General features: G+C 49.7%; 1 protein-coding gene across 1 annotated transcript in view; it reads left to right on the forward strand.

Annotated features, from left to right (window-relative positions):
* LOC147121534 (synapse differentiation-inducing gene protein 1-like) overlaps positions 1-24,528 on the forward strand; it is a 103,712-nt gene that overhangs the window by 29,375 nt on the left and 49,809 nt on the right. Inside the window, exon 2 of the mRNA XM_085981866.1 lies at positions 21,954-22,091. Within this exon, the coding sequence (XP_085837992.1) occupies positions 21,954-22,091 (138 nt within the window). The remainder of the gene's footprint in view (positions 1-21,953; positions 22,092-24,528) is intronic.

The following is a 24,528-nucleotide window of genomic DNA, read 5'->3' on the forward strand; positions in this document are numbered from 1 at the left end:
TGTCAGACCAGAACTGGACGCAGTACCCATGGTGCAGTCTCACCAGAACTGGACCAAATACTCATGGTGCAGTCTCACCAGAACTGGACGCAGTACTCAAGGTGCAGTCTCACCAGAACTGGACCCAGTACTCAAGGTGCTGTCAGACCAGAACTGGACCCAGTACTAATGGTGCTGTCTCACCAGAATTGGACCCAGTACTCAATGTGCTGTCTCACCAGAACTGGACCCAGTACTCAAAGTGCTGTCTCACCAGAATTGGACCCAGTACTCAAGGTGCTGTCTCACTAGAACGGGACCCAGTGCTCAAGGTGCTGTCTCACCAGAAATGGACCCAGTACTCATGGTGCTGTCTCACTAGAACGGGACCCAGTACTCAAGGTGCAGTCCCACCAGAACTGGATCCAGTACTCAAGGTGCTGTCTGACCAGAACGGGACCCAGTACTCAAGGTGCTGTCTCACTAGAACTGGACCCAGTACTCAAGGTGCTGTCTGACCAGAACGGGACACAGCACTCAAGGTGCTGTCTCACTAGAACTGGACCCAGAACTCAAGGAGCTGCCTGACCAGAACTGGACCCATTACTCAAGATGCTGTCTCACTGGAACTGGACCCAGTACTCAAGGTGCTGTCTCACCAGAACTGGACCCAGTACTCAGGGTGCTGAATCACCACAACTGGACCTAGTACACAAGGTGTTGTCAGACAAGAACTGGACACAATACTCAAGGTGCTGAATCACCAGAACTGGACCTAGTACTCCAGGTGCTGTCAGACCAGAACTGGACCCAGTACTCATGGTGCAGTCTCACCAGAACTAGACCAAGTGCTCAAGGAGCTGTCTCACCAGAACTGGACCCAGTACTATAGGTGCAGTCTCACCAGAACTGGACCAAGTACTCAAGGTGCCGTCAGACCAGAACTGGACCCAGTACTCATGGTGCAGTCTCACCAGAACTGGACCAAATACTCAAGGTGCTGTCTCACCAGAACTGGACCTAGTACTCAAGGTGCAGTCTCACCAGAACTGGACCAAGTACTCAAGGTGCTGTCAGACCAGAACTGGACCCAGTACTCAAGGTGCTGTCTCGCCAGAACTGGACCCTGTACTCAAGGTGCATTCTCACCAGAACTGGACCCAGTACTCAAGGTGCTGTCAGACCAGAACTGGACCCAGTACTCAAGGTGCAGTCTCACCAGAACTGGACCCAGTACTCATGGTGCTGTCTCACCACAACTGGACCCAGTACTCAAGGTGCTGTCTCACTAGAACTGGACCCAGTACTCAAGGTGCTGTCTGACCAGAACGGGACCCAGTACTCAAAGTGCTGTCTCACTAGAACTGGACCCAGAACTCAAGGAGCTGTCTGACCAGAACTGGACCCAGTACTCAAGATGCTGTCTCACTGGAACTGGACCCAGTGCTCAAGGTGCTGTCTCACCAGAACTGGACTGAGTACTCAGGGTGCTGAATCACCAGAACTGGACCCAGTACTCAAGTTGCTGTCAGACCAGAACTGGACCCAGTACTCACGGTGCAGTCTCACCAGAACTGGCCCCAGTACTCAAGGTGCTGTCAGACCAGAACTGGACCCAGTACTCCAGGTGCTGTCAGACCAGAACTGGACGCAGCACCCATGGTGCAGTCTCACCAGAACTGGACCAAATACTCATGGTGCAGTCTCACCAGAACTGGACGCAGTACTCAAGGTGCAGTCTCACCAGAACTGGACCCAGTACTCAAGGTGCTGTCAGACCAGAACTGGACCCAGTACTCAAGGTGCTGTCAGACCAGAACTGGACCCAGTACTCATGGAGCTGTCTCACCAGAACTGGACCCAGTACTCTAGGTGCAGTCTCACCACAACTGGACCAAATACTCAAGGTGCTGTCTCACCAGAACTGGACCTAGTACTCAAGGTGCAGTCTCACCAGAACTGGACCAAGTACTCAAGGTGCTGTCAGACCAGAACTGGACCCAGTACTCAAGGTGCTGTCTCGCCAGAACTGGACCCTGTTCTCAAGGTGCATTCTCACCAGAACTGGACCCAGTACTCAAGGTGCTGTCTCACCAGAACTGGACCCAGTAGTCAAGGTGCTGTCTGACCAGAAATAGAGCCAGTACTCAAGGTGCTGTCAGACCAGAACTGGACCCAGTACTCAAGGTGCAGTCTCACCAGAACTGGACCCAGTACTCATGGTGCTGTCTCACCACAACTGGACCCAGTACTCAAGGTGCTGTCTCACTAGAACTGGACCCAGTACTCAAGGTGCTGTCTGACCAGAACGGGACCCAGTACTCAAAGTGCTGTCTCACTAGAACTGGACCCAGAACTCAAGGAGCTGTCTGACCAGAACTGGACCCAGTACTCAAGATGCTGTCTCACTGGAACTGGACCCAGTACTCAAGGTGCTGTCTCACCAGAACTGGACTGAGTATTCAGGGTGCTGAATCACCAGAACTGGACCCAGTACTCAAGTTGCTGTCAGACCAGAACTGGACCCAGTACTCACGGTGCAGTCTCACCAGAACTGGCCCCAGTACTCAAGGTGCTGTCAGGCCAGAACTGGACCCAGTACTCCAGGTGCTGTCAGACCAGAACTGGACGCAGTACCCATGGTGCAGTCTCACCAGAACTGGACCAAGTACTCAAGGTGCTGTCTCACCAGAACTGGACCCAGTACTATAGGTGCAGTCTCACCAGAACTGGACCAAGTACTCAAGGTGCTGTCAGACCAGAACTGGACCCAGTACTCATGGTGCAGTCTCACCAGAACTGGACCAAGTACTCATGGTGCAGTCTCACCAGAACTGGACCCAGTACTCAAGGAGCTGTCAGACCAGAACTGAACCCAGTACTCAAGGTGCTGTCAGACCAGAACTGGACCCAGTACTCATGGAGCTGTCTCACCAGAACTGGACCCAGTACCCTAGGTGCAGTCTCACCACAACTGGACCAAGTAGTCAAGGTGCTGTCTCACCAGAACTGGACCCAGTACTCAAGGTGCTGTCTCACCAGAACTGGACCAAGTACTCAAGGTGCTGTCAGACCAGAACTGGACCCAGTACTCAAGGTGCTGTCTCGCCAGAACTGGACCTCGGACTCAAGGTGCAGTCTCACCAGAACTGGACCCAGTACTCAGGGTGCTGTCTCACCAGAACTGGACCCAGTAGTCAAGGTGTTGTCTGACCAGAAATAGACCCAGTACTCAAGGTGCTGTCAGACCAGAACTGGACCCAGTACTCAAGGTGCAGTCTCACCAGAACTGGACCCAGTAATCATGGTGCTGTCTCACCACAACTGGACCCAGTACTCAAGGTGCTGTCTCACCAGAACTGGGCCCAGTACTCAAGGTACTGTCTGACCAGAACTGGACGCAGTACACAAGGTGCTGTCTCACCAGAACTGGACCCAGTACTCAAGGTGCAGTCCCACCAGAACTGGACCGAGTACTCAAGGTGCTGTCAGACCAGAACTGGACCCAGTACTCAAGGAGCTGTCTCACCAGAACTGGACCCAGTACTCAAGGTGCTGTCAGACCAGAACTGCACCAAGTACTCAAGGTGCTGTCTCACCGGAACTGGACCCAGCACTCAAGGTGCAGTCCGACCAGAACTGGACCCAGTACTCACGGTGCAGTCTCACCAGAACTGGACCCAGTACTCAAGGAGCTGTCTCACCAGAACTGGACCCAGTACTCAAGGTGGTCTCTCACTAGAACAGCACCCAGTAGTCAAGGTGCTCTCTCACCAGAACTGGACCCAGTACTCAAGGAGCTGTCTCACCAGAACTGGACCCAGTACTCAAGGTGCTGTCAGACCAGAACTGGACCCAGTACTCAAGGAGCTGTCTCACCAGAACTGGACCCAGTACTCAAGGTGCTGTCAGACCAGAACTGGACCCAGTACTCAAGGTGCAGTCTCACCAGAACTGGACCCAGTACTCAAGGTGCAGTCCCACCAGAACTGGACTCGGTACTCAAGGTGCTCTCTCACTAGAACAGCACCCAGTAGTCAAGGTGCTCTCTCACCAGAACTGGACCCAGTACTCAAGGAGCTGTCTCACCAGAACTGGACCCAGTACTCAAGGTGCTGTCAGACCAGAACTGGACCCAGTACTCAAGGTGCAGTCTCACCAGAACTGGACCCAGTACTCAAGGTGCAGTCCCACCAGAACTGGACTCGGTACTCAAGGTGCTCTCTCACGAGAACAGCACCCAGTAATCAAGGTGCTCTCTCACAAGAACTGGACCCAGCACTCAAGGTGCAGTCCCAGCAGAACTGGACCCAGTACTCAAGGTACTGTCAGACCAGAACTGGACCCAGTACTCAAGGTGCTGTCTCACCAGAACTGGACCCAGTACTCAAGATGCTGTCTCACTGCATCTGTGCCCAGTACTCAAGATGCTGTCTCACTGGAACTGGACCCAGTACTCAAGGTGCTTTCTCACTAGAACTGGACCCAGTACTCAAGGTGCTGTCTCACTAGAACTGGACCCAGTACTCAAGGTGCTGTCTCTCTTGAACTGGACCCAGAACTCAAGGAGCTGTCTGACCAGAACTGGACCCAGTACTCAAGGTGCAGTCTCACCAGAACTGGACCCAGTACTCAAGATGCTGTCTCACTAGAACGCGACCCAGTACACAAGCTGCTATCTCACTGGAACTGGACCCAGTACTCAAGGTGCTGCTCACTAGAACTGGACCCAGTACTCAAGATGCTGTCTCACTGGAACTGGGCCCAGAACTCAAGATGCTGCCTCACTAGAACTGGAACCAGTAATCAAGGTGCTGTCTCACTAGAACGGGATCCAGTACTCAAGGTGCAGTCGCACTAGAACTGAACCCAGTACTCAAGGTGCTGTCACACAACAACTGGACCCAGGACTCATGGTGCTGTCTCACCAGAACTGGACCCAGTACTCAATGTGCTGTCTGACCAGAACTGGACCCACTACTCAAGGTGCTGTCTTACCAGAATGGGACCCAGTACTCAAGGTGCTGTCTCACTAGAACGGGACCCAGTACTCAAAGTGCTGTCTCACTAGAACTGGACCCAGTACTCATGGTGCTGTCTCACTAGGAAGGGACCCAGTACTCAAGGTGCAGTCCCACCAGAACTGGACCCAGTACTCAAGGTGCTGTCTGACCAGAACGGGACCCAGTACTCAAGGTGCTGTCTCACTAGAACTGGACCCAGTACTCAAGGTGCTGTCTGACCAGAACGGGACCCAGTGCTCAAGGTGCTGTCTCACTAGAACTGGACCCAGAACTCAAGGAGCTGTCTGACCAGAACTGGACCCAGTACTCAAGGTGCAGTCTCACCAGAACTGGACCCAGTACTCATGATGCTATCTCACTTGAACTGGACACAGTAATCAAGGTGCTGTCTCACTAGAACGGGACCCAGTACTCAAGGTGCAGTCGCACTAGAACTGAACCCTGTACTCAAGGTGCTGTCACACTACAACTGGACCCAGTACTAATGGTGCTGTCTCACCAGAATTGGACCCAGTACTCAATGTGCTGTCTCACCAGAACTGGACCCAGTACTCAAAGTGCTGTCTCACCAGAATGGGACCCAGTACTCAAGGTGCTGTCTCACTAGAACGGGACCCAGTGCTCAAGGTGCTGTCTCACTAGAAATGGACCCAGTACTCATGGTGCTGTCTCACTAGAACGGGACCCAGTACTCAAGGTGCTGTCAGACCAGAACTGGACCCAGTACTCATGGTGCAGTCTCACCAGAACTGGACCCAGTACTCAAGGTGCTGTCAGACCAGAACTGGACCTAGTACTCCAGGTGCTGTCAGACCAGAACTGGACCCAGTACTCATGGTGCAGTCTCACCAGAACTAGACCAAGTGCTCAAGGAGCTGTCTCACCAGAACTGGACCCAGTACTATAGGTGCAGTCTCACCAGAACTGGACCAAGTACTCAAGGTGCTGTCAGACCAGAACTGGACCCAGTACTCATGGTGCAGTCTCACCAGAACTGGACCAAATACTCATGGTGCAGTCTCACCAGAACTGGACCCAGTACTCAAGGTGCAGTCTCACCAGAACTGGACCCAGTACTCAAGGTGCTGTCAGACCAGAACTGGACCCAGTACTCAAGGTGCTGTCAGACCAGAACTGGACCCAGTACTCATGGAGCTGTCTCACCAGAACTGGACCCAGTACTCTAGGTGCAGTCTCACCACAACTGGACCAAATACTCAAGGTGCTGTCTCACCAGAACTGGACCTAGTACTCAAGGTGCAGTCTCACCAGAACTGGACCAAGTACTCAAGGTGCTGTCAGACCAGAACTGGACCCAGTACTCAAGGTGCTGTCTCGCCAGAACTGGACCCTGTACTCAAGGTGCATTCTCACCAGAACTGGACCCAGTACTCAAGGTGCTGTCTCACCAGAACTGGACCCAGTAGTCAAGGTGCTGTCTGACCAGAAATAGAGCCAGTACTCAAGGTGCTGTCAGACCAGAACTGGACCCAGTACTCAAGGTGCAGTCTCACCAGAACTGGACCCAGTACTCATGGTGCTGTCTCACCACAACTGGACCCAGTACTCAAGGTGCTGTCTCAATAGAACTGGACCCAGTACTCAAGGTGCTGTCTGACCAGAACGGGACCCAGCACTCAAGGTGCTGTCTCACTAGAACTGGACCCAGAACTCAAGGAGCTGCCTGACCAGAACTGGACCCAGTACTCAAGATGTTGTCTCACTGGAACTGGACCCAGTACTCAAGGTGCTGTCTCACCAGAACTGGACCCAGTACTCAGGGTGCTGAATCACCACAACTGGACCTAGTACACAAGGTGTTGTCAGACAAGAACTGGACACAATACTCAAGGTGCTGAATCACCAGAACTGGACTCAGTACTCAAGGTGCTGTCAGACCAGAACTGGACCCAGTACTCATGGTGCAGTCTCACCAGAACTGGACCCAGTACTCAAGGTGCTGTCAGACCAGAACTGGACCTAGTACTCCAGGTGCTGTCAGACCAGAACTGGACCCAGTACTCATGGTGCAGTCTCACCAGAACTAGACCAAGTGCTCAAGGAGCTGTCTCACCAGAACTGGACCCAGTACTATAGGTGCAGTCTCACCAGAACTGGACCAAGTACTCAAGGTGCTGTCAGACCAGAACTGGACCCAGTACTCATGGTGCAGTCTCACCAGAACTGGACCAAATACTCATGGTGCAGTCTCACCAGAACTGGACCCAGTACTCAAGGTGCAGTCTCACCAGAACTGGACCCAGTACTCAAGGTGCTGTCAGACCAGAACTGGACCCAGTACTCAAGGTGCTGTCAGACCAGAACTGGACCCAGTACTCATGGAGCTGTCTCACCAGAACTGGACCCAGTACTCTAGGTGCAGTCTCACCACAACTGGACCAAGTACTCAAGGTGCTGTCTCACCAGAACTGGACCTAGTACTCAAGGTGCAGTCTCACCAGAACTGGACCAAGTACTCAAGGTGCTGTCAGACCAGAACTGGACCCAGTACTCAAGGTGCTGTCTCGCCAGAACTGCACCCTGTACTCAAGGTGCATTCTCACCAGAACTGGACCCAGTACTCAAGGTGCAGTCTCACCAGAACTGGACCCAGTACTCAAGGTGCAGTCCCACCAGAACTGGACTCGGGATTCAAGGTGCTCTCTCACGAGAACAGCACCCAGTAGTCAAGGTGCTCTCTCACCAGAACTGGACCCAGTACTCAAGGAGCTGTCTCACCAGAACTGGACCCAGTACTCAAGGTGCTGTCAGACCAGAACTGGACCCAGTACTCAAGGAGCTGTCTCACCAGAACTGGACCCAGTACTCAAGGTGCTGTCAGACCAGAACTGGACCCAGTACTCAAGGTGCAGTCTCACCAGAACTGGACCCAGTACTCAAGGTGCAGTCCCACCAGAACTGGACTCGGTACTCAAGGTGCTCTCTCACGAGAACAGCACCCAGTAATCAAGGTGCTCTCTCACCAGAACTGGACCCAGTACTCAAGGTGCAGTCCCAGCAGAACTGGACCCAGTACTCAAGGTACTGTCAGACCAGAACTGGACCCAGTACTCAAGGTGCTGTCTCACCAGAACTGGACCCAGTACTCAAGATGCTGTCTCACTGCATCTGTGCCCAGTACTCAAGATGCTGTCTCACTGGAACTGGACCCAGTACTCAAGGTGCTTTCTCACTAGAACTGGACCCAGTACTCAAGGTGCTGTCTCACTAGAACTGGACCCAGTACTCAAGGTGCTGTCTCTCTTGAACTGGACCCAGAACTCAAGGAGCTGTCTGACCAGAACTGGACCCAGTACTCAAGGTGCAGTCTCACCAGAACTGGACCCAGTACTCAAGATGCTGTCTCACTAGAACGCGACCCAGTACACAAGCTGCTATCTCACTGGAACTGGACCCAGTACTCAAGGTGCTGCTCACTAGAACTGGACCCAGTACTCAAGATGCTGTCTCACTGGAACTGGGCCCAGAACTCAAGATGCTGCCTCACTAGAACTGGAACCAGTACTCAAGGTGCAGTCCCACCAGAACTGGACCCAGTACTCAAGGTGCTGTCTGACCAGAACGGGACCCAGTACTCAAGGTGCTGTCTCACTAGAACTGGACCCAGTACTCAAGGTGCTGTCTGACCAGAACTGGACCCAGTACTCAAGATGTTGTCTCACTGGAACTGGACCCAGTACTCAAGGTGCTGTCTCACCAGAACTGGACCCAGTACTCAGGGTGCTGAATCACCACAACTGGACCTAGTACACAAGGTGTTGTCAGACAAGAACTGGACACAATACTCAAGGTGCTGAATCACCAGAACTGGACCCAGTACTCAAGGTGCTGTCAGACCAGAACTGGACCTAGTACTCCAGGTGCTGCCAGACCAGAACTGGACCCAGTACTCATGGTGCAGTCTCACCAGAACTAGACCAAGTGCTCAAGGAGCTGTCTCACCAGAACTGGACCCAGTACTATAGGTGCAGTCTCACCAGAACTGGACCAAGTACTCAAGGTGCTGTCAGACCAGAACTGGACCCAGTACTCATGGTGCAGTCTCACCAGAACTGGACCAAATACTCATGGTGCAGTCTCACCAGAACTGGACCCAGTACTCAAGGTGCAGTCTCACCAGAACTGGACCCAGTACTCAAGGTGCTGTCAGACCAGAACTGGACCCAGTACTCAAGGTGCTGTCAGACCAGAACTGGACCCAGTACTCATGGAGCTGTCTCACCAGAACTGGACCCAGTACTCTAGGTGCAGTCTCACCACAACTGGACCAAGTACTCAAGGTGCTGTCTCACCAGAACTGGACCTAGTACTCAAGGTGCAGTCTCACCAGAACTGGACCAAGTACTCAAGGTGCTGTCAGACCAGAACTGGACCCAGTACTCAAGGTGCTGTCTCGCCAGAACTGGACCCTGTACTCAAGGTGCATTCTCACCAGAACTGGACCCAGTACTCAAGGTGCTGTCTCACCAGAACTGGACCCAGTAGTCAAGGTGCTGTCTGACCAGAAATAGAGCCAGTACTCAAGGTGCTGTCAGACCAGAACTGGACCCAGTACTCAAGGTGCAGTCTCACCAGAACTGGACCCAGTACTCATGGTGCTGTCTCACCACAACTGGACCCAGTACTCAAGGTGCTGTCTCACTAGAACTGGACCCAGTACTCAAGGTGCTGTCTGACCAGAACGGGACCCAGTACTCAAGGTGCAGTTGCACTAGAACTGAACCCAGTACTCAATGTGCTGTCACAATAGAACTGGACCCAGTACTCATGGTGCTGTCTCACCAGAACTGGACCCAGTACTCAAAGTGCTGTCTCACTAGAACGGGACCCAGTACTCAAGGTTCTGTCTCACTAGAACGGGACCCAGCACTCAAGGTGCTGTCTCACTAGAACTGGACCCAGTACTCATGGTGCTGTCTCACTAGAACGGGACCCAGTACTCAAGTTGCAGTCCCACCAGAACTGGACCCAGTACTCAAGGTGCTGTCTGACCAGAACGGGACCCAGTACTCAAGGTGCTGTCTCACTAGAACTGGACCCAGTACTCAAGGTGCTGTCTGACCAGAACAGGACCCAGTACTCAAGGTGCTGTCTCACTAGAACTGGACCCAGTACTCAAGGTGCTTTCTCACTAGAACTGGACCCAGTACTCATGGTGCTGTCTCACCAGAACTGGACCCAGTACTCAAGGTGCTGTCTCACGAGAACTGCACCCAGTACTCAAGGTGCTGTCTCACTTGAATGGGACCCAGTACTCAAGCTGCTGTCTCACTAGAACGGGACCCAGTACTCAAGGTGCTGTCTCACTAGAACCGGACCCAGTACTCAAGGTGCTGTCTCACTGGAACTGGACCCAGTACTCAAGGTGCTGTCTCACTAGAACGGGACCCAGCACTCCAGGTGCTCGCTCACTAGAACCGGACCCAGTACTCAAGGTGCTGTCTCACTGGAACTGGACCCAGTACTCAAGGTGCTGTCTCACTAGAACGGGACCCAGCACTCCAGGTGCTCGCTCACTAGAACTGGACGCAGTACTCACGGTGCTGTCTCACTAGAACTGGACCCAGTAACCAAGGTGCTGTCTCACTAGACCTGGACCCAATACTCAAGGTGCTGTCTCACTAGAACTGGACCCAGTACTCAAGGTGCTGTCTCACTAGAACTGGACCCAGTACTCATTGTGCTGTCTCACCATAACTGGACCCAGTACTCAAGGTGCTGTCTGACCAGAACTGGACCCAGCACTCAAGGTGCTGTCTCACTAGAACGGGACCCAGTACTCAAGGTGGTGTCTCACTAGAACTCGACCCAGTACTCATGGTGCTGTCTCACTAGAACGGGACCCAGTACTCAAGGTGCAGTCCCACCAGTACTGGACCCAGTACTCAAGGTGGTGTCTCACTAGAACTGGACCCAGTACTCAAGGTGCTGTCTCACTAGAACTGGACCCAGTACTCAAGGTGCTGTCTGACCAGAACGGGACCCAGTACTCAAGGTGCTGTCTCACTAGAACTGGACCCAGTACTCAAGGTGCTGTCTGACCAGAACGGGACCCATTACTCAAGGTGCTGTCTCACTAGAACTGGACCCAGTGCTCAAGGTGCTCTCTGACCAGAACGGGACCCAGTACTCAACGTGCTGTCTCACTAGAACTGGACCCAGTACTCAAGGTGCTTTCTCACTAGAACTGGACCCAGTACTCATGGTGCTGACTCACCGGAACTGGACCCAGTACTCAAGGTGCTGTCTCACTAGAACTGGACCCAGTACTCAAGGTGCTGTCTCACTAGAATGGGACCCAGTACTCAAGCTGCTGTCTCACTAGAACGGGACCCAGTACTCAAGGTGCTGTCTCACTAGAACCGGACCCAGTACTCAAAATGCTGTCTCACTGGAACTGGACCCAGTACTCAAGGTGCTGTCTCACTGGAACTGGACCCAGTACTCAAGGTGCAAACTCACCAGAACTGGACCCAGTACTCAAGGTGCTTTTTCACTAGAACCGGATCCAGTACTCAAGGTGAGTTATGACCAGAGCCTTGTAGAGTTTGATCATGACTTCCCTTGACTTGTATTCGACTGTGTTGATGATGGAGTGCAACATCCTATTGGTTTGTTTGGCCATGTTGAGTGTTGCATCTACTACAACTCTTCAATCTCTTTCAACTTCTTCCGTAGCTATTTCAACCCAATTTTCCTTTCCTATGTGTGTCATTTTAAGTCTGCCTTAAGTCTCATCTGCCATTTTTCTGTCCACCTTGATATTTTTGCCCAACTGATTCTGTCGTTTCTGAGCTCTCCCCTCCAGTTCCACTGCATCTTCCAGTTCGGTAGCATCTGCAAGTTAGCTGCCTTACGTCAATGGAAAGTAAAATCAGGAGGGGTGGAAAGCAGGTGGCCAATCCAATCTCCTCAGATTACCGCCATTGATGTCAATTAGGAACATTAGTTGTCCCAACACTCAGCCCTGGGGTCCTCACACAGTACTCTATTCGACACCCCCACCCCTGACCTCCCCAACACTGACATTACCCCTCTAACCTGAAGTTTTCTACTCTTCAGCCAGTTTCTTATCTATTCCCATGGTTCTGCAATAATCCCTACAGCTCCGAAGTTAGCCTGTGGAATATTGTCCAGTTGTTTTTGGAAGTCTGGGTACACTACATTGTAGAAGTCCGCTTGGGCTGTCACTTCCTCAAAGAATTCGAGAAGGTTGGTCCACCAGGATCTGTCCCTTCTAAAGCTGTGTTGACTACCGTTTACTAGGCTATTATTGTACAGATATTCCTCAAGCTTACTCCTGATAGTTATTTCTATTATTTTTAGTGGGATTGAAGTCTTCTTATTCTTAGGCAGTCCCTCGGAACCGAGGATGACTTGCTTCCACGTTATAAATGAGTTCTCAGGTGACTGATGAGTCCAATGCAGGACCTACAGTCTCTGTCACAGGTGGGGCAGGCGGTGGTTGAAGGGGCGGGTGGGTGGGGTGCTTGGGTTGATGTGCGCTCCTCCCGCTGTTTGCGCTTGGCTTCCGCTTGCTCCCGGTGAAGAGACTCAAGGTGTTCGGCGCCTTCCCGGATGCTTCTCCTTCACTTTGTGCGGTCTTGGGCCAGGGATTCCCAGGTGTCGGTGGGGATATTGCACTTTTTCAAGGAGGCTTTGAGGGTGTCCTTGAAGCGTTTCCTCTGCCCACCTGGGGCTCTCTTGCCGTGTCGGAGCTCTGAGTAGAGACCGTGTTTTGGGAGTCTCATATCGGGCATGCGGTCGATGTCGCCCATCCATCGGAGCTGATCGAGCGTGGTCAAAGCTTCGATGCTGGGGATGTTGGCCTGAGCGAGAACACTGATGTTGGTGCGCCTACCCTGCCAATGGATTTGCAGGATTTTGCTGAGGCAATGGGATCTAATGGGTTTGTCATTACCTGTGTCTGTTTTGTCCCCCTATTTGGATGTGGACACTACATTTGCCTGTTTTGAATCCACTGATACCTCCCCAGTGTCCATTGACCCCTTGATAATGATTGTCAGTACCTCACAAATCCCCTCCCTAATCTCTCTCAGCTCTCAGGGATAAATACCATCTATCCCTGGCGATGTGTTTCTTTTGAGCCCATTAAACCTGACTGGCAGTTCCATCCTTAGTTGCCTGTGCTTGAGGAGACCATGTGGCTCATGCCTTCCCTTGTGAATACTTGGAGGAAGTGAACTTTCAGCATATTTGTTATGTAATGCTGATTCTCGGTTTTAAATGCACTTGTGTGGCGGTACCACCGGTTGTCCCTTACATTGAGATACATAATTCCCTTTAACTTACCTTTCTGTATGTATAACTTACCTGTTTGGGCTGTTGCCCCTTTAACCTACCTGTTTGGGCCGTTGCCCCTTTAAGACGCGCCCTAACATGCTGACGTCACGTCACGTACACGTGCGGCGGCCGCCGGCCCGACTCGGCCTTCCAGGACAGCCGCCGGCACAGCCCGGCCTCGCGACTTCTGCCGCATCGGCCAGCCGACGGGAGCGACGCGATCTTCTTCTCCCGCGGCAAGCACCGTGCTCAGCCTGGCCTCCAGCTCCCGCGCTCGCGACTTCGACTTCAACGGCCAGCGACGCAACGACACGCATCACGTGATGCCCTAAGCACGGGAAACGTGAACAACGTGATGACGTCACAACACAAACGTGATGACGTCATCACGCTCTCCACAGGACTGCGAACTCAGTCCTCGTGGCGTCCCCGCTGGGGAAAGACCTACACCACGGTGCTCCTACAGTCAGCCATCTTACCTGCTACCTTACCTGTTGTATTTAACCTGTTCCTGTAAATAAACAACTTATTTATAGTTCGTCGAACTCGAACTCGATTATTTAGTGGCGATGCACACGAATCGCTATACTTGCATCTTTTATGGCTGTCAGCACTTGGCTCAGAGCACTCAGTCTTGCCTGAGGCACAAGATCCTGGGTTGATAATGACCACAGAATCTGTTTTTTGTGATGCTGAGAGAACTCCCCCTGGCTCTTCTTCGAAATAGTGTTCTGGGATCTTTTATGGTCCTCCTGAGAGGGCAGATGGGGTTTCAGTTTAATGTTTCATTTGAAAAACAGCACCCCCGACAGTGCAGCACTCCCTCAGTACTGCACTGGGAGTGTCAGCCTGGATTATGTGCTCATGTCTCGGGTGGGACTCGAACCCACAACGTTCTGACTCGGAGGTGAGAGTGCATATGCAAAGGGCCTAACACCTGCTTCAGGCGTGGGTAAAGGATGCTTCTTGTTTGTCCTTTCCTAATATGGCGGGTAGCGCACTTCTGGCCGGAAATGTGCGCACACTTCCTGCCCGCCATATTGGGGCCTTGGTAGGATCAATTTCTCGGCCAATAATTCCCTGCCACCATTTACCATCTCACTTTGTAAACCTTGATTGAACACAGTTTCACCAGACTTTATTCAGTTTAATTTGGAGTCAAAACTACACCCACTTGCGTCTTGTGTAACTTAGCTGATTGAATGGAAATTCTGAAGTGGCCTTCAAATAGAGTGCTTTATGCCCTTTGTAAGAATATCAACATGTTGTTGCATTACTACTTGTTTCTAATAGAAGCAAAACTGTAACGTAGAAAGAATTGGTGTAATTCATGTTCTCAAAAAGCTTGTTCGTTCTTCCGCAAGGCTGTTGATAAGATGAAGCCTTTGAAGAGCAGGCTTTTCATCACAGCAGCGGTTGGTGTAATATAGCAGGTAATGTTCTGCTATGAGTGCACACATCAAAGGTGTGTTTACAGTAGAGCCATGGCACGGGAAAGCAAGATAGGAAGTAACAGTATGGTGTGAAAAGGCATGGAGCCTCATCTCTGTTTGGCAAACTATTCAAGCAAGTGGGTGGTCATAAAACATAACATAGGGTTGCATCCAACAGGAAGAGAATGAGAAAAGAAAAGATAAGACAGATGTCATGTTTTACTTGGTTAGAAAGAAGGAAAGAAAGACCACTGCTGCACTCAAGACCCAGGCTTGGAGAAGTAATTGTTGGAATCAGGGCTAATGTACACTACTCTGTGTGGTTGGTTAGGGTGGTTAAGATTAATGTTTCGTCAATAGAAACATAGAAGATAGGAGCAGGAGTAGGCCATTCGGCCCCTCGAGCCTGCTCCGCCATTCAATGAGATCATGGCTGATCATCCAAATTCAGTACCCTGTCCCTGCTTTCGCCCCATATCCCTTGATCCCTTTGGCCTTAAGAAATATATCTAACTCCTTCTTGAATATATTTAATGAATTGGCCTCAACTGCCTTCTGTGGTAGTGAATTCCACAGGTTCACCACTCTCTGGGTGAAGAAATTCCTCCTCATCGCTGTCCTAAATGGCCAACCCCTTATCCTTAGACAATAATAAATGAAGTGAATTATCAAACATATTACTGTCTCCCAGTTGTACGTATCTACTTAATTGGTAAAGGACATATACACCCCCTTTATATTAAAGTTAAATTCAAATCCAAGTGGGAGGATTGATGGACACATAGTTATCTCATCGGTGGCACCCGGGGGAGAAAATAGTCACAAAACATCCTTTTTATGACCCATCCTTACTTATGGATATATTGGCTGTTCTAATGTGTGTGTTTTTTAAATAGATTCCTTGCCTCTCTATTTTTAACTATGGGATTAAGTAAGGATCAATTCCATTGCTCTCTTAGTTCCTCACTTGGACTGGCCACTGGGAGGAGTCAGACTACAGTCTTGTGTTGATTTGTTATTTTTTATTCATTTATAGGATCTGGGCGTCGTTGGCAAGGCCAGCATTTATTGCCCATCCCTAGTTGCCCTTGAGAAGGTGGTGGTGAGCCACCTTCTTGAACCGCTGCAGTCCGTGTGGTGAAGGTACTCCCACAGTGCTGTTAGGGAGGGAGTTCCAGGATTTTGACCCAGCGACAATGAAGGAACGGCGATATACTTCTAAGTCAGGATGGTGTATGACTTGGGTGGGGAACTTGGAGGTGGTGGTGTTCCCATGCGCCTGCTGCCCTTGTCCTCCTAGGCGGAAGAGGTCACGGGCTTGAGAGGTGCTGTCGAAGAAGCCTTGGCGAGTTGCTGCAGTGCATCTTGTAGATGGTACACACTGCAGCCACAGTACGCCGGTGGTGGAGAGAGTGAATGTTTAAGGTGGTGGCTGGGGTGCCAATCAAGCGGGCTGCTTTGTCCTGGATGGTGTCGAGCTTCTTGAATATTGTTGGAGCTGCACTCATCCAGGCAAGTGGAGAGTATTCCATCACACTCCTTACTTGAGTCTTGTAGATGGTGGAAAGGCTTTGGGGAGTCAGGAGGTGAGACAATCGCCGCAGAATACCTAGCCTCTGACCTGCTCTTGTTACCACAGTATTGATGTGGCTGGTCCAGTTAAGTTTCTGGTCAATGGTGACCCTCAGGATGTTGATGGTGGGGGATTTGGCGATGATAATGCTGTTGAATGTCAAGGGGCGGTGGTTAGACTCTCACTTGTTGGAGATAGTCATTGCCTGGCACTTGTGTGCCGCGAATGTTAACTGCCACTTATCAGCCCAAGCTTGAACGTCGTCCAGGTCTTGTTGCATGCGGGCATGGACTGCTTCATTATTTGAGGTGCTGTGAATGGTGCTGAACACTGTGCAGTCATCGGTGAACATCCACATTTCTGACATTATGTTGGAGGGAAGGTCATTGATGAAGCAGCTGAAGATGGCTGGGTCTAGGACACTGCCCTGAGGAACTCCTGCAGCGATGTCCTGGGGCTGTGACGATTGACCTTCAACCACCACAACCATCTTCCTTTGTGCTAGGTATGACTCCAGCCAGTGGAGAGTTTTCCCCCCGATTCCCATTGACTTCAGTTTTACTAGAGCTCCTTGATGCCACACTCAGTCAAATGCTGCCTTGGTGTCAAGGGCAGTCACTCTCACCTCACCTCTGGAATTCAGCTCCTTTGTGCATGTTTGGACCAAGGCTGTAATGAGGTCAGGAGCCGAGTGGTCCTGGCGGAACCCAAACTGGGCATCAGTGAGCAGGTTATTGGTGAGTAAGTGCTGCTTGATAGCACTGTTGATGTCACCTTCCATCACTTTGCTGATGATTGAGAGTAGAATGATGGGGCGGTAATTGGCTGGATTGGATTTGTCCTGCTTTTTGTGGACAGGACATGCCTGGGCAGTTTTCCACATTGTCGGTTAGATGCCAGTGTTGTAGCTATACTGGAACAGCTTGGCTAGAGGCGCGGCTAGTTCTGGAGCACAAGTCTTCAGCATGATAGCCGAGATGTTGTCGGGGCCCATAGCCTTTGCTGTATCCAGTGTGCTCAGCTGTTTCTTGATATCACATGGAGTGAATCGAATTGGCTGAAGCCTGGCTTCTGTGACGATGGGGAACTCAGGAGTAGGCCGATATGGATCATCCACTTGGCACTTCTGGCTGAAGATAGTTGCAAACACTTCAGCCTTGTCTTTTCACTCACGTGCTCCACCATCATTGAGGATGGGGATATTCATGGAGCCTCCTCCTCCCATTAGTTGTTTAATGGTCCACCACCATTCACGACTGCATGTGGCAGGACTGCAGAGCTGTGATCTAATCCGCTGATAGTAGGATCGCTTAGCATGCATGTAGTCCTGTGTTGCAGCTTCCCCAGGAGGCACCTCATTTTTAGGTAGGCCTGGTGCTGCTCCTGGCATGCTCTTCTACACACCTTATTGAACCAGGTTTGGTCCCCTGGCTTGGTGGTAATGGTAGAGTGAGGGATATGCCAGGCCATGAGGTTACAGATTGTGGTGGAATACAATTCTGCTGATGGCTCACAGCGCCTCATGGATGCCCAGTTTGGAGCTGCTAGGTCTGTTCTGAATCTATCCCATTTAGCACGTTTGTAGTGCTACACAACACAATGGAGGGTGTCCTTAGTGTGAAGACGGGACTTCATCTCCACAATGACTGTGCGGTGGTCACTGCTACCAATGCTGTCATGGATAGATGCATCTGCGACAGGTAGATTGGTGAGAACGAGGTCAAGTAGGTTTTTCCCTCATGTTGTTTCTCTCACCACCTGTCGCAGGCCCAGACTGGCAGCTATGCCCGTCAGGACTCGGCCAGCTCAGTCAGTAGTGGTGCTACCAAGCCATTCTTGGTGATGGACATTGAAGTCCCCCACCCAGAGTACATTCTGTGCATTTGCTACTCTCAGTGCTTCTTCCAAGTGGTGTTCAACATGGCGGAGTACTGATTCATCAGCTGAGAGAGGGCGGTAGGTGGTAATCAGCAGGAGGTTTCCGTACCCATGCTTGACCTGAAGCCATGAGACTTCATGGGGTCTGGAGTCAATGTTGAAGACTCCCAGGGCCACTCCTTCCTGACTGTATACCACTGTGCCGCCACCCGTGGTGGGTCTGCCCTGCCTGCGGGACAGGATATACCCAGGGATGGTGATGGAGGAGTTTGGGACATTGGCTGAAAGGTATGATTCTGTGAGTATGACAATGTCAGGCTGTTGCTTGTCTAGTCTGTGCGACAGCTCTCCCAATTTTGGCAGAAGTTCCCAGATGTTGGTGAGGAGGACTGTGCAGGGTCGACTGGGCTGAGTGTGTCGTTGCCGTGTCTGTAGCCGGTGCCAAGGTCGATGCCAGGTGGTCCATCCTGTTTTATTCTTATTATTGTGTTTCCTAGCGGTTTGTTACAACTGAGTGGCTTGCTAGGCCATTTCAGAGGGTAGTTAAGAGTCAACCACATTGCTGTAGGTCTGGAGTTGCATATATGCCAGACCGGGTAAGGACGGCAGATTTCCCAGTGATTTCTCCAGACAGGCTAGCTGGAAAACAAAGCTCTCCAGGTGGGAATCATAGGTTCCTGTATCCTATCGCCCGACACTCACCAGCAACACAGGCTTTCTTACACCTTCTCTCGTTCGTGGGGCAGTCAGTACGCTTGTAAAGTATTTATTTATCTAGTAGCTGTCGGCCTTGGCTCACCTATTTATCTCTGAGTCAGAAGGTTGTGGGTTCAAGCCTCAATCTAGAACCTTGAGCACATAATCTAGGCTGGCATTTCAGTGAATGTTGGAGGTGCCATCTTTCAGCTGAGACGTTAAACCAAGGTCCCATCTGCCCTCTCAGGTGGATGTAAAAAATCCCATGGCATTCATCTATTCAAAGAAGAGCAGAGTAGTTGTCCTGGTGTCCTGGCCAGAATTTATCCCTGAACCAACATTATTGAAATGGATTATGTAGTGTCCGTGTGTAGATAAAGACACTGAAGACAGGAGTTGGTTCATAGGTATTTACTAAGCAAGTCTGGGGGGGGTTTCTAAAGGATATACACAATACACAGGCTTATATAGCCCAAGTGGCAATTACCGGCATTACGCACACCTGGGGCTCTTAAAGGCACATACACCATAATTGCTCTTAAAGGCACATACACCACAATTCCTCCCCTTCTAGCTAACTAGTACATCATATTTTAAGTAATTATTAATTACATGTTATATGCAAAATAATATACATTGCTGTATTAATTAATTATAAGTTAGTCTCTCAGGAGGCTTCCTGACTCGGTCCGGATAACGCCTCGGGGGTGTAGTAGTTTCTGGTGGTGTAGTAGGTTCTTCTGGCAAGGCTGATTCGGCTTGAAGGCCAGTGTCGGGTTCATCGGGCTCCAGTATCACCGGATCGGAGGTAGATATGGGTATCTCTACTTCATCGTTAGATGTATAGAGTGGTGGTGTAGGTTGTCCCTTTTCGGATGACTTGATGATTTGGTCAGCATGGCGCCTTATTATGCTGTCTCCGATGTCCACGGTATACATCAGTGGTCCTAATCGTGTGCAGATAGTTCCAGGCTGCCATTTCTCAGTACGGTAGTCCCGGGCCAAAACCGGTTGGCCTATCTGGAAGGCCCTAGTTGGCCTTTCATTCATGCCCTGAAACTGCCGGTTCTCCACGTCCCTTCGGATGTTGGGCTTGACCAAATCCAGCCGGCATCTTAGGTTTCTATTGTAGAACATCATGGCGGGAGTTTGGTTAGTAACCATATGCGTTGCATTCCTATATGCAAATAAGAAGTTGTCCACCTTGTGCTGAAGTTTTATGTCTTCATTACCCATGGCCTTGATGGCCTTCTTGAAGGTCTGGACAAACCTTTCAGCCAATCCATTGGTGGCGGGATGGTATGGGGCGGATGTGTAGTGCTTTACCCCATTGTTCTTTAAGAACTTTCTGAATTCTTCAGACACAAATTGCGGTCCATTATCAGAACATATCTGCTCCGGCAGCCCATTCCTGGCAAATATGGTCCTTAATACTGTGATGGTTTTTTCCGTGGTGGTGGAGGACATCTTTATTACCTCCGGCCACTTGGAGTGTGCATCAACTGCGATTAAGAACATTGAGTCCATAAATGGACCAGCAAAGTCGATGTGCACCCTTTGCCAGGGAGATGAGGGCCACTCCCATGGATGTAGAGGGGCCTGTGGCGGAGCATTTTGGACCTTCTGGCATCCTAGGCAGCTCTTGGTCATGTCTTCGATGTCTCCATCGATACCTGGCCACCATACAAACGCCCTAGCTAGGTTCTTCATTTTCACTCCACCCAGATGCCCCTCGTGAAGCTCCTTTAGCACTTTATCCTGGAGTTTGGGTGGAATCACCACTCTGGATCCACACATCAAGGTTCCTCGGCACACTGACAGCTGTTCTCTTCTTTGCGAGAATGCTGGCAACAGTGGTTCGCCATGTGCTGGCCATCCCTTCACTGTTAAATCGTAGACCCGTGAGAGAGTCGGGTCATTTCTTGTCATTGATATCTGGTCATTATCTCATTGCTGTTTGTGGAAGCTTGCTGTGCGCGAATTAGCTGCCGTGTTTCCTACATTACAACAGTGATTACACTTCAAAAAGTACTTCATTGGCTGTAAACGCTTTGGGATGTCCTTGCGTCATGAAAGGTGTAATATAAATGCAAATTTATTTATTTCTTAATGTACAAGATTATTTATAAATTCAGTTCAGTTAATATTGACGACAACGTTTAATTTTTTACTGCAGAAGTTGTTTTTCCCTCTCTCTCTCCCGCTCTCTCTCTCTTCTATGAAGTTCTGGCGGTTATGCTGGATTGCAGAGATTACTCTGCCCCATAGCAGCCTTGCACCTTCAGCTGTGGGTGTTCCTCCCTCACATTGTTGGGCTCATCAGAAAGCCTAATTCTCCTAAAACATGTCATCAACATTCACTTGCTGAACAAAACTAGTGAACAAACAAAGGGGGGTGTGGGGGTGGAATTGCAAATTGGATGATTAAAGTCAATTATTGTGAGCACCTGTTCATTTTTTTTAAGTGTGTGGGAGGGTAATTTTGAAATAACCAGCCAGTTCAGGGCAGTCCCCACTATCCTCAGTTGAGTTCGTCCCCAGTTTTCTGATGTTCTGATGATGGGGCAGTCTATCGCCTGACTCTCTGCAGACACTGGGTCAATGTTGCGCCTTAAGTTAATTTGCCAAGAATTGAAGAATCCCAAGCCAATCAGATTTTCCCTCCCTAAAGAACTAAGCTGAGACCCACAAACATACCCCTATGGATCACTTGAACGTCAGTCGAGTCTGGCCCGTCATTCTAGACTCCAGTCTTGTAGCTACCAAGCTGCATCACCAGCTCTATTGTATTTGGATTTGTGTTTCGTAGAAGTTTCTGATTCGCACTGATTTACAGTATTGAGAGTTGCTTCATATCTGATAATGAATAGTGCAGGTTATAAGCCTTTGTGACAGAAACCCAAATGTATTTCAAGTTGATCGCAGTTCACTATTTCCTTACTAAGATCCTATATTTTCCCACTATCTTGTGCCCTTGTTATGAAATGATGAAACAATCCCGAGTTATGTAAGTAACCAGCTGTCTTCCCTTTTGATTTCATGCAGAGTGATTACTCGAGTGAGACAGAAAGTGAGGACAATTTCCTAATGATGCCGCCGAGGGACCATCTGGGCCTCAGCGTTTTCTCCATGCTCTGCTGCTTCTGGCCCTTGGGAATTGCTGCCTTCTATCTTTCACATGAGGTAAGTCTGGGTGAAAGGTCACAAGGACTGCTAATTGAAGGAAACATCATAATTCATCGTCAAACACGAGCTGGCGTGGGAGTGATTAGTGAGCATTGTAGCTTTATTCCACATTCTACATATATCAGGTCAATATATCTTGTTCTGGGGATGGGGGATCTTAGCTACGACAGGTTGGAGAAGCTGGATTTGTTTTCATTAGAGCAAAGGAGGTTGAGGGGTGATTTGGTAGAGGTGTACAAGATTATGACGGGTTTGGATAGGCTAGACGGGGGAAGGCTGTTCCCACTAGTTGATGGTACAAGGACTAGGGGACACAGATTTAAGGTTTTGGCAAGAGATACATGGGGGGATGTGAGGAAAAACATTTTTACGCAGTGAGTGGTGAGGACCTGGAACTCGCTGCTGATGGAAGTGGTGCAAACGGAGACACTCAATGTTTTCAAGGGGAGACTGGATAGGCACTTGAGGGAAATAAACTATGGTGATAGAGCGGGGGAATGGGACTGACTGGATTGCTCTACAAAGAGCCGGCACGGACTCGATGGGCCAAATGGTCTCCTTCTGTGCCGTTATGACTCTATGTTCGGTCAAAACTCATGAAGCCACTCCTGATTGGTTTGATTCACTAGTTATTTCAGCCTTACAGAGAAGAATTACAGTACCAGCCCCGGTGCCAGGGTAAGGGATATCTCAAGGCAACTGAAGAGGAATTTGGAAAGGGAAAGGGTGAAACTGCTATTAAAAATGAGTTAAACTGTCTGTACAGCAATGCACACAGTATACGTAATAGAACTGGAGGCAATAATACATTGCGAGGGACCGGATATAGTAGGGATTACTGAGACATGGCTACAGAAAAATCAGGACTCGGAATTAAACATTGCACATTATAACATATTTAGAAAAGCTAGAGAGGGAAAAAGGGGAGGTGGAGTCACTGTACTTATTAGAGATAACATAACAGCAGTAGAAAAATGTGACACAGCCATCAGTAAGACAGAAATAGGATCCATGTGGATAGAGATAAAAGATAATAAAGGATCAATTACACTAATAGAGGTAGTCTACAGACCACCTAATAGTGGAAGGGAGGTGGAGGAAGAAATATGCAGACAAATTAGAGAAATGAGTAAAACACATAGAATAATAATCATGGGGGATTTCAACTACCCTGAAATTAATTGGCCAGAAAAGGTAGGTAAAGGGAATAAGGTGATTAGAGTTCCTACAAGTGTGCAGGACTTCTTTATAACCCAGTTTGTAAGATGCCCGACAAGGGAAGAGTCACTACTGGATCTAGTAATGGGGAATGAAAAGTAAAAGTAGGGGAACATCTAGGCATTAGTGACCATAATACACATTAAGATTCTGGCCCAGAAATTGGTGTCGGGGGCTTCCCGCAGGTGCAAGCCCCCGACCTACACTTACATAGCGCGCTGACAGTTGAAGCCTGGCCCTGCGTGGATTTCCTGTCAGTGGCCCGGTTCAGCTCCCGGCGCGCTGTGCTTGCGTGATCCAGCGACGTAGCTAGTTCGATGAGCCGGCTGGGATCACGTGAGCACTGGGCAACCAATCGGAGGTTGCAAAAGTTCATTCATGAGTTTGATAGTAAGAACTGTCAAACTCACGAAAACTCCAGGCGCCCAGAACAGTACTTAAACATCAAATAAAAGTTTTAAAAAATCCCACTAATTAAATGAACTATTAATAATTGTAAAAAACTAATTTAAACAATTATTCAAATTTTTGAAAAAAATAATTTTTTTTTAAATCGGGTCTAAAAATACACTGTAAAGTCTTTAAAAATAATAAACCTGTGGAAAAAAAATTCTAACTTTAATTAATAGACCACTTACCTTTTAAAACTAAGTACTTACGTCTGCTTTTTTCTCGCATAAAAACTGGAGGCCTTATCGCACGGGCAACCCTGTAAAAAAAAAGGAATTTCAGCGCGCACGCGCAGACTCCTGCGCGCACGCGTTCCACCAAGGAAATGCCGGTTTTCCGCGCATGCGCTGTGCATGCTGAAAACCGGCACTTCCATCGGGCCCACGCGTGAGTACACGGTGCTTACTCATGCGTTGGGACCCGAATTACTGGGCCAATAATTGAGAAGGACATAAGCACGACAGAGACAAGGGTAATCCAATTTTGAGGTCCTGAGAATAGAACTTGGGGAAAATAAAATGGACAACTATATTGGTAAATAATGATGAGAACAGCAATGGGAAACATTTAAAATGGTGTTCAACAGAGTCCAGGAAAAATATATTCTGCTCAGAAACAAACTAAACACTAATGAGACAGCATGGATGAATAAAGACATAAGGGAAAAATTGAGGGTATGGAAAGAGGCATACACTAAGTACATGGACAGCAGGGGAGAGCATGACAAGAGAAGATATGAAGAGATTAGGAGAGAAGTCAAGAAAAC

This window comes from Somniosus microcephalus, chromosome 3 (assembly GCF_052327205.1).
Source record: "Somniosus microcephalus isolate GS21.2 chromosome 3, FLI_Smic_1.0, whole genome shotgun sequence".
NCBI lineage: Eukaryota > Metazoa > Chordata > Chondrichthyes > Squaliformes > Somniosidae > Somniosus > Somniosus microcephalus.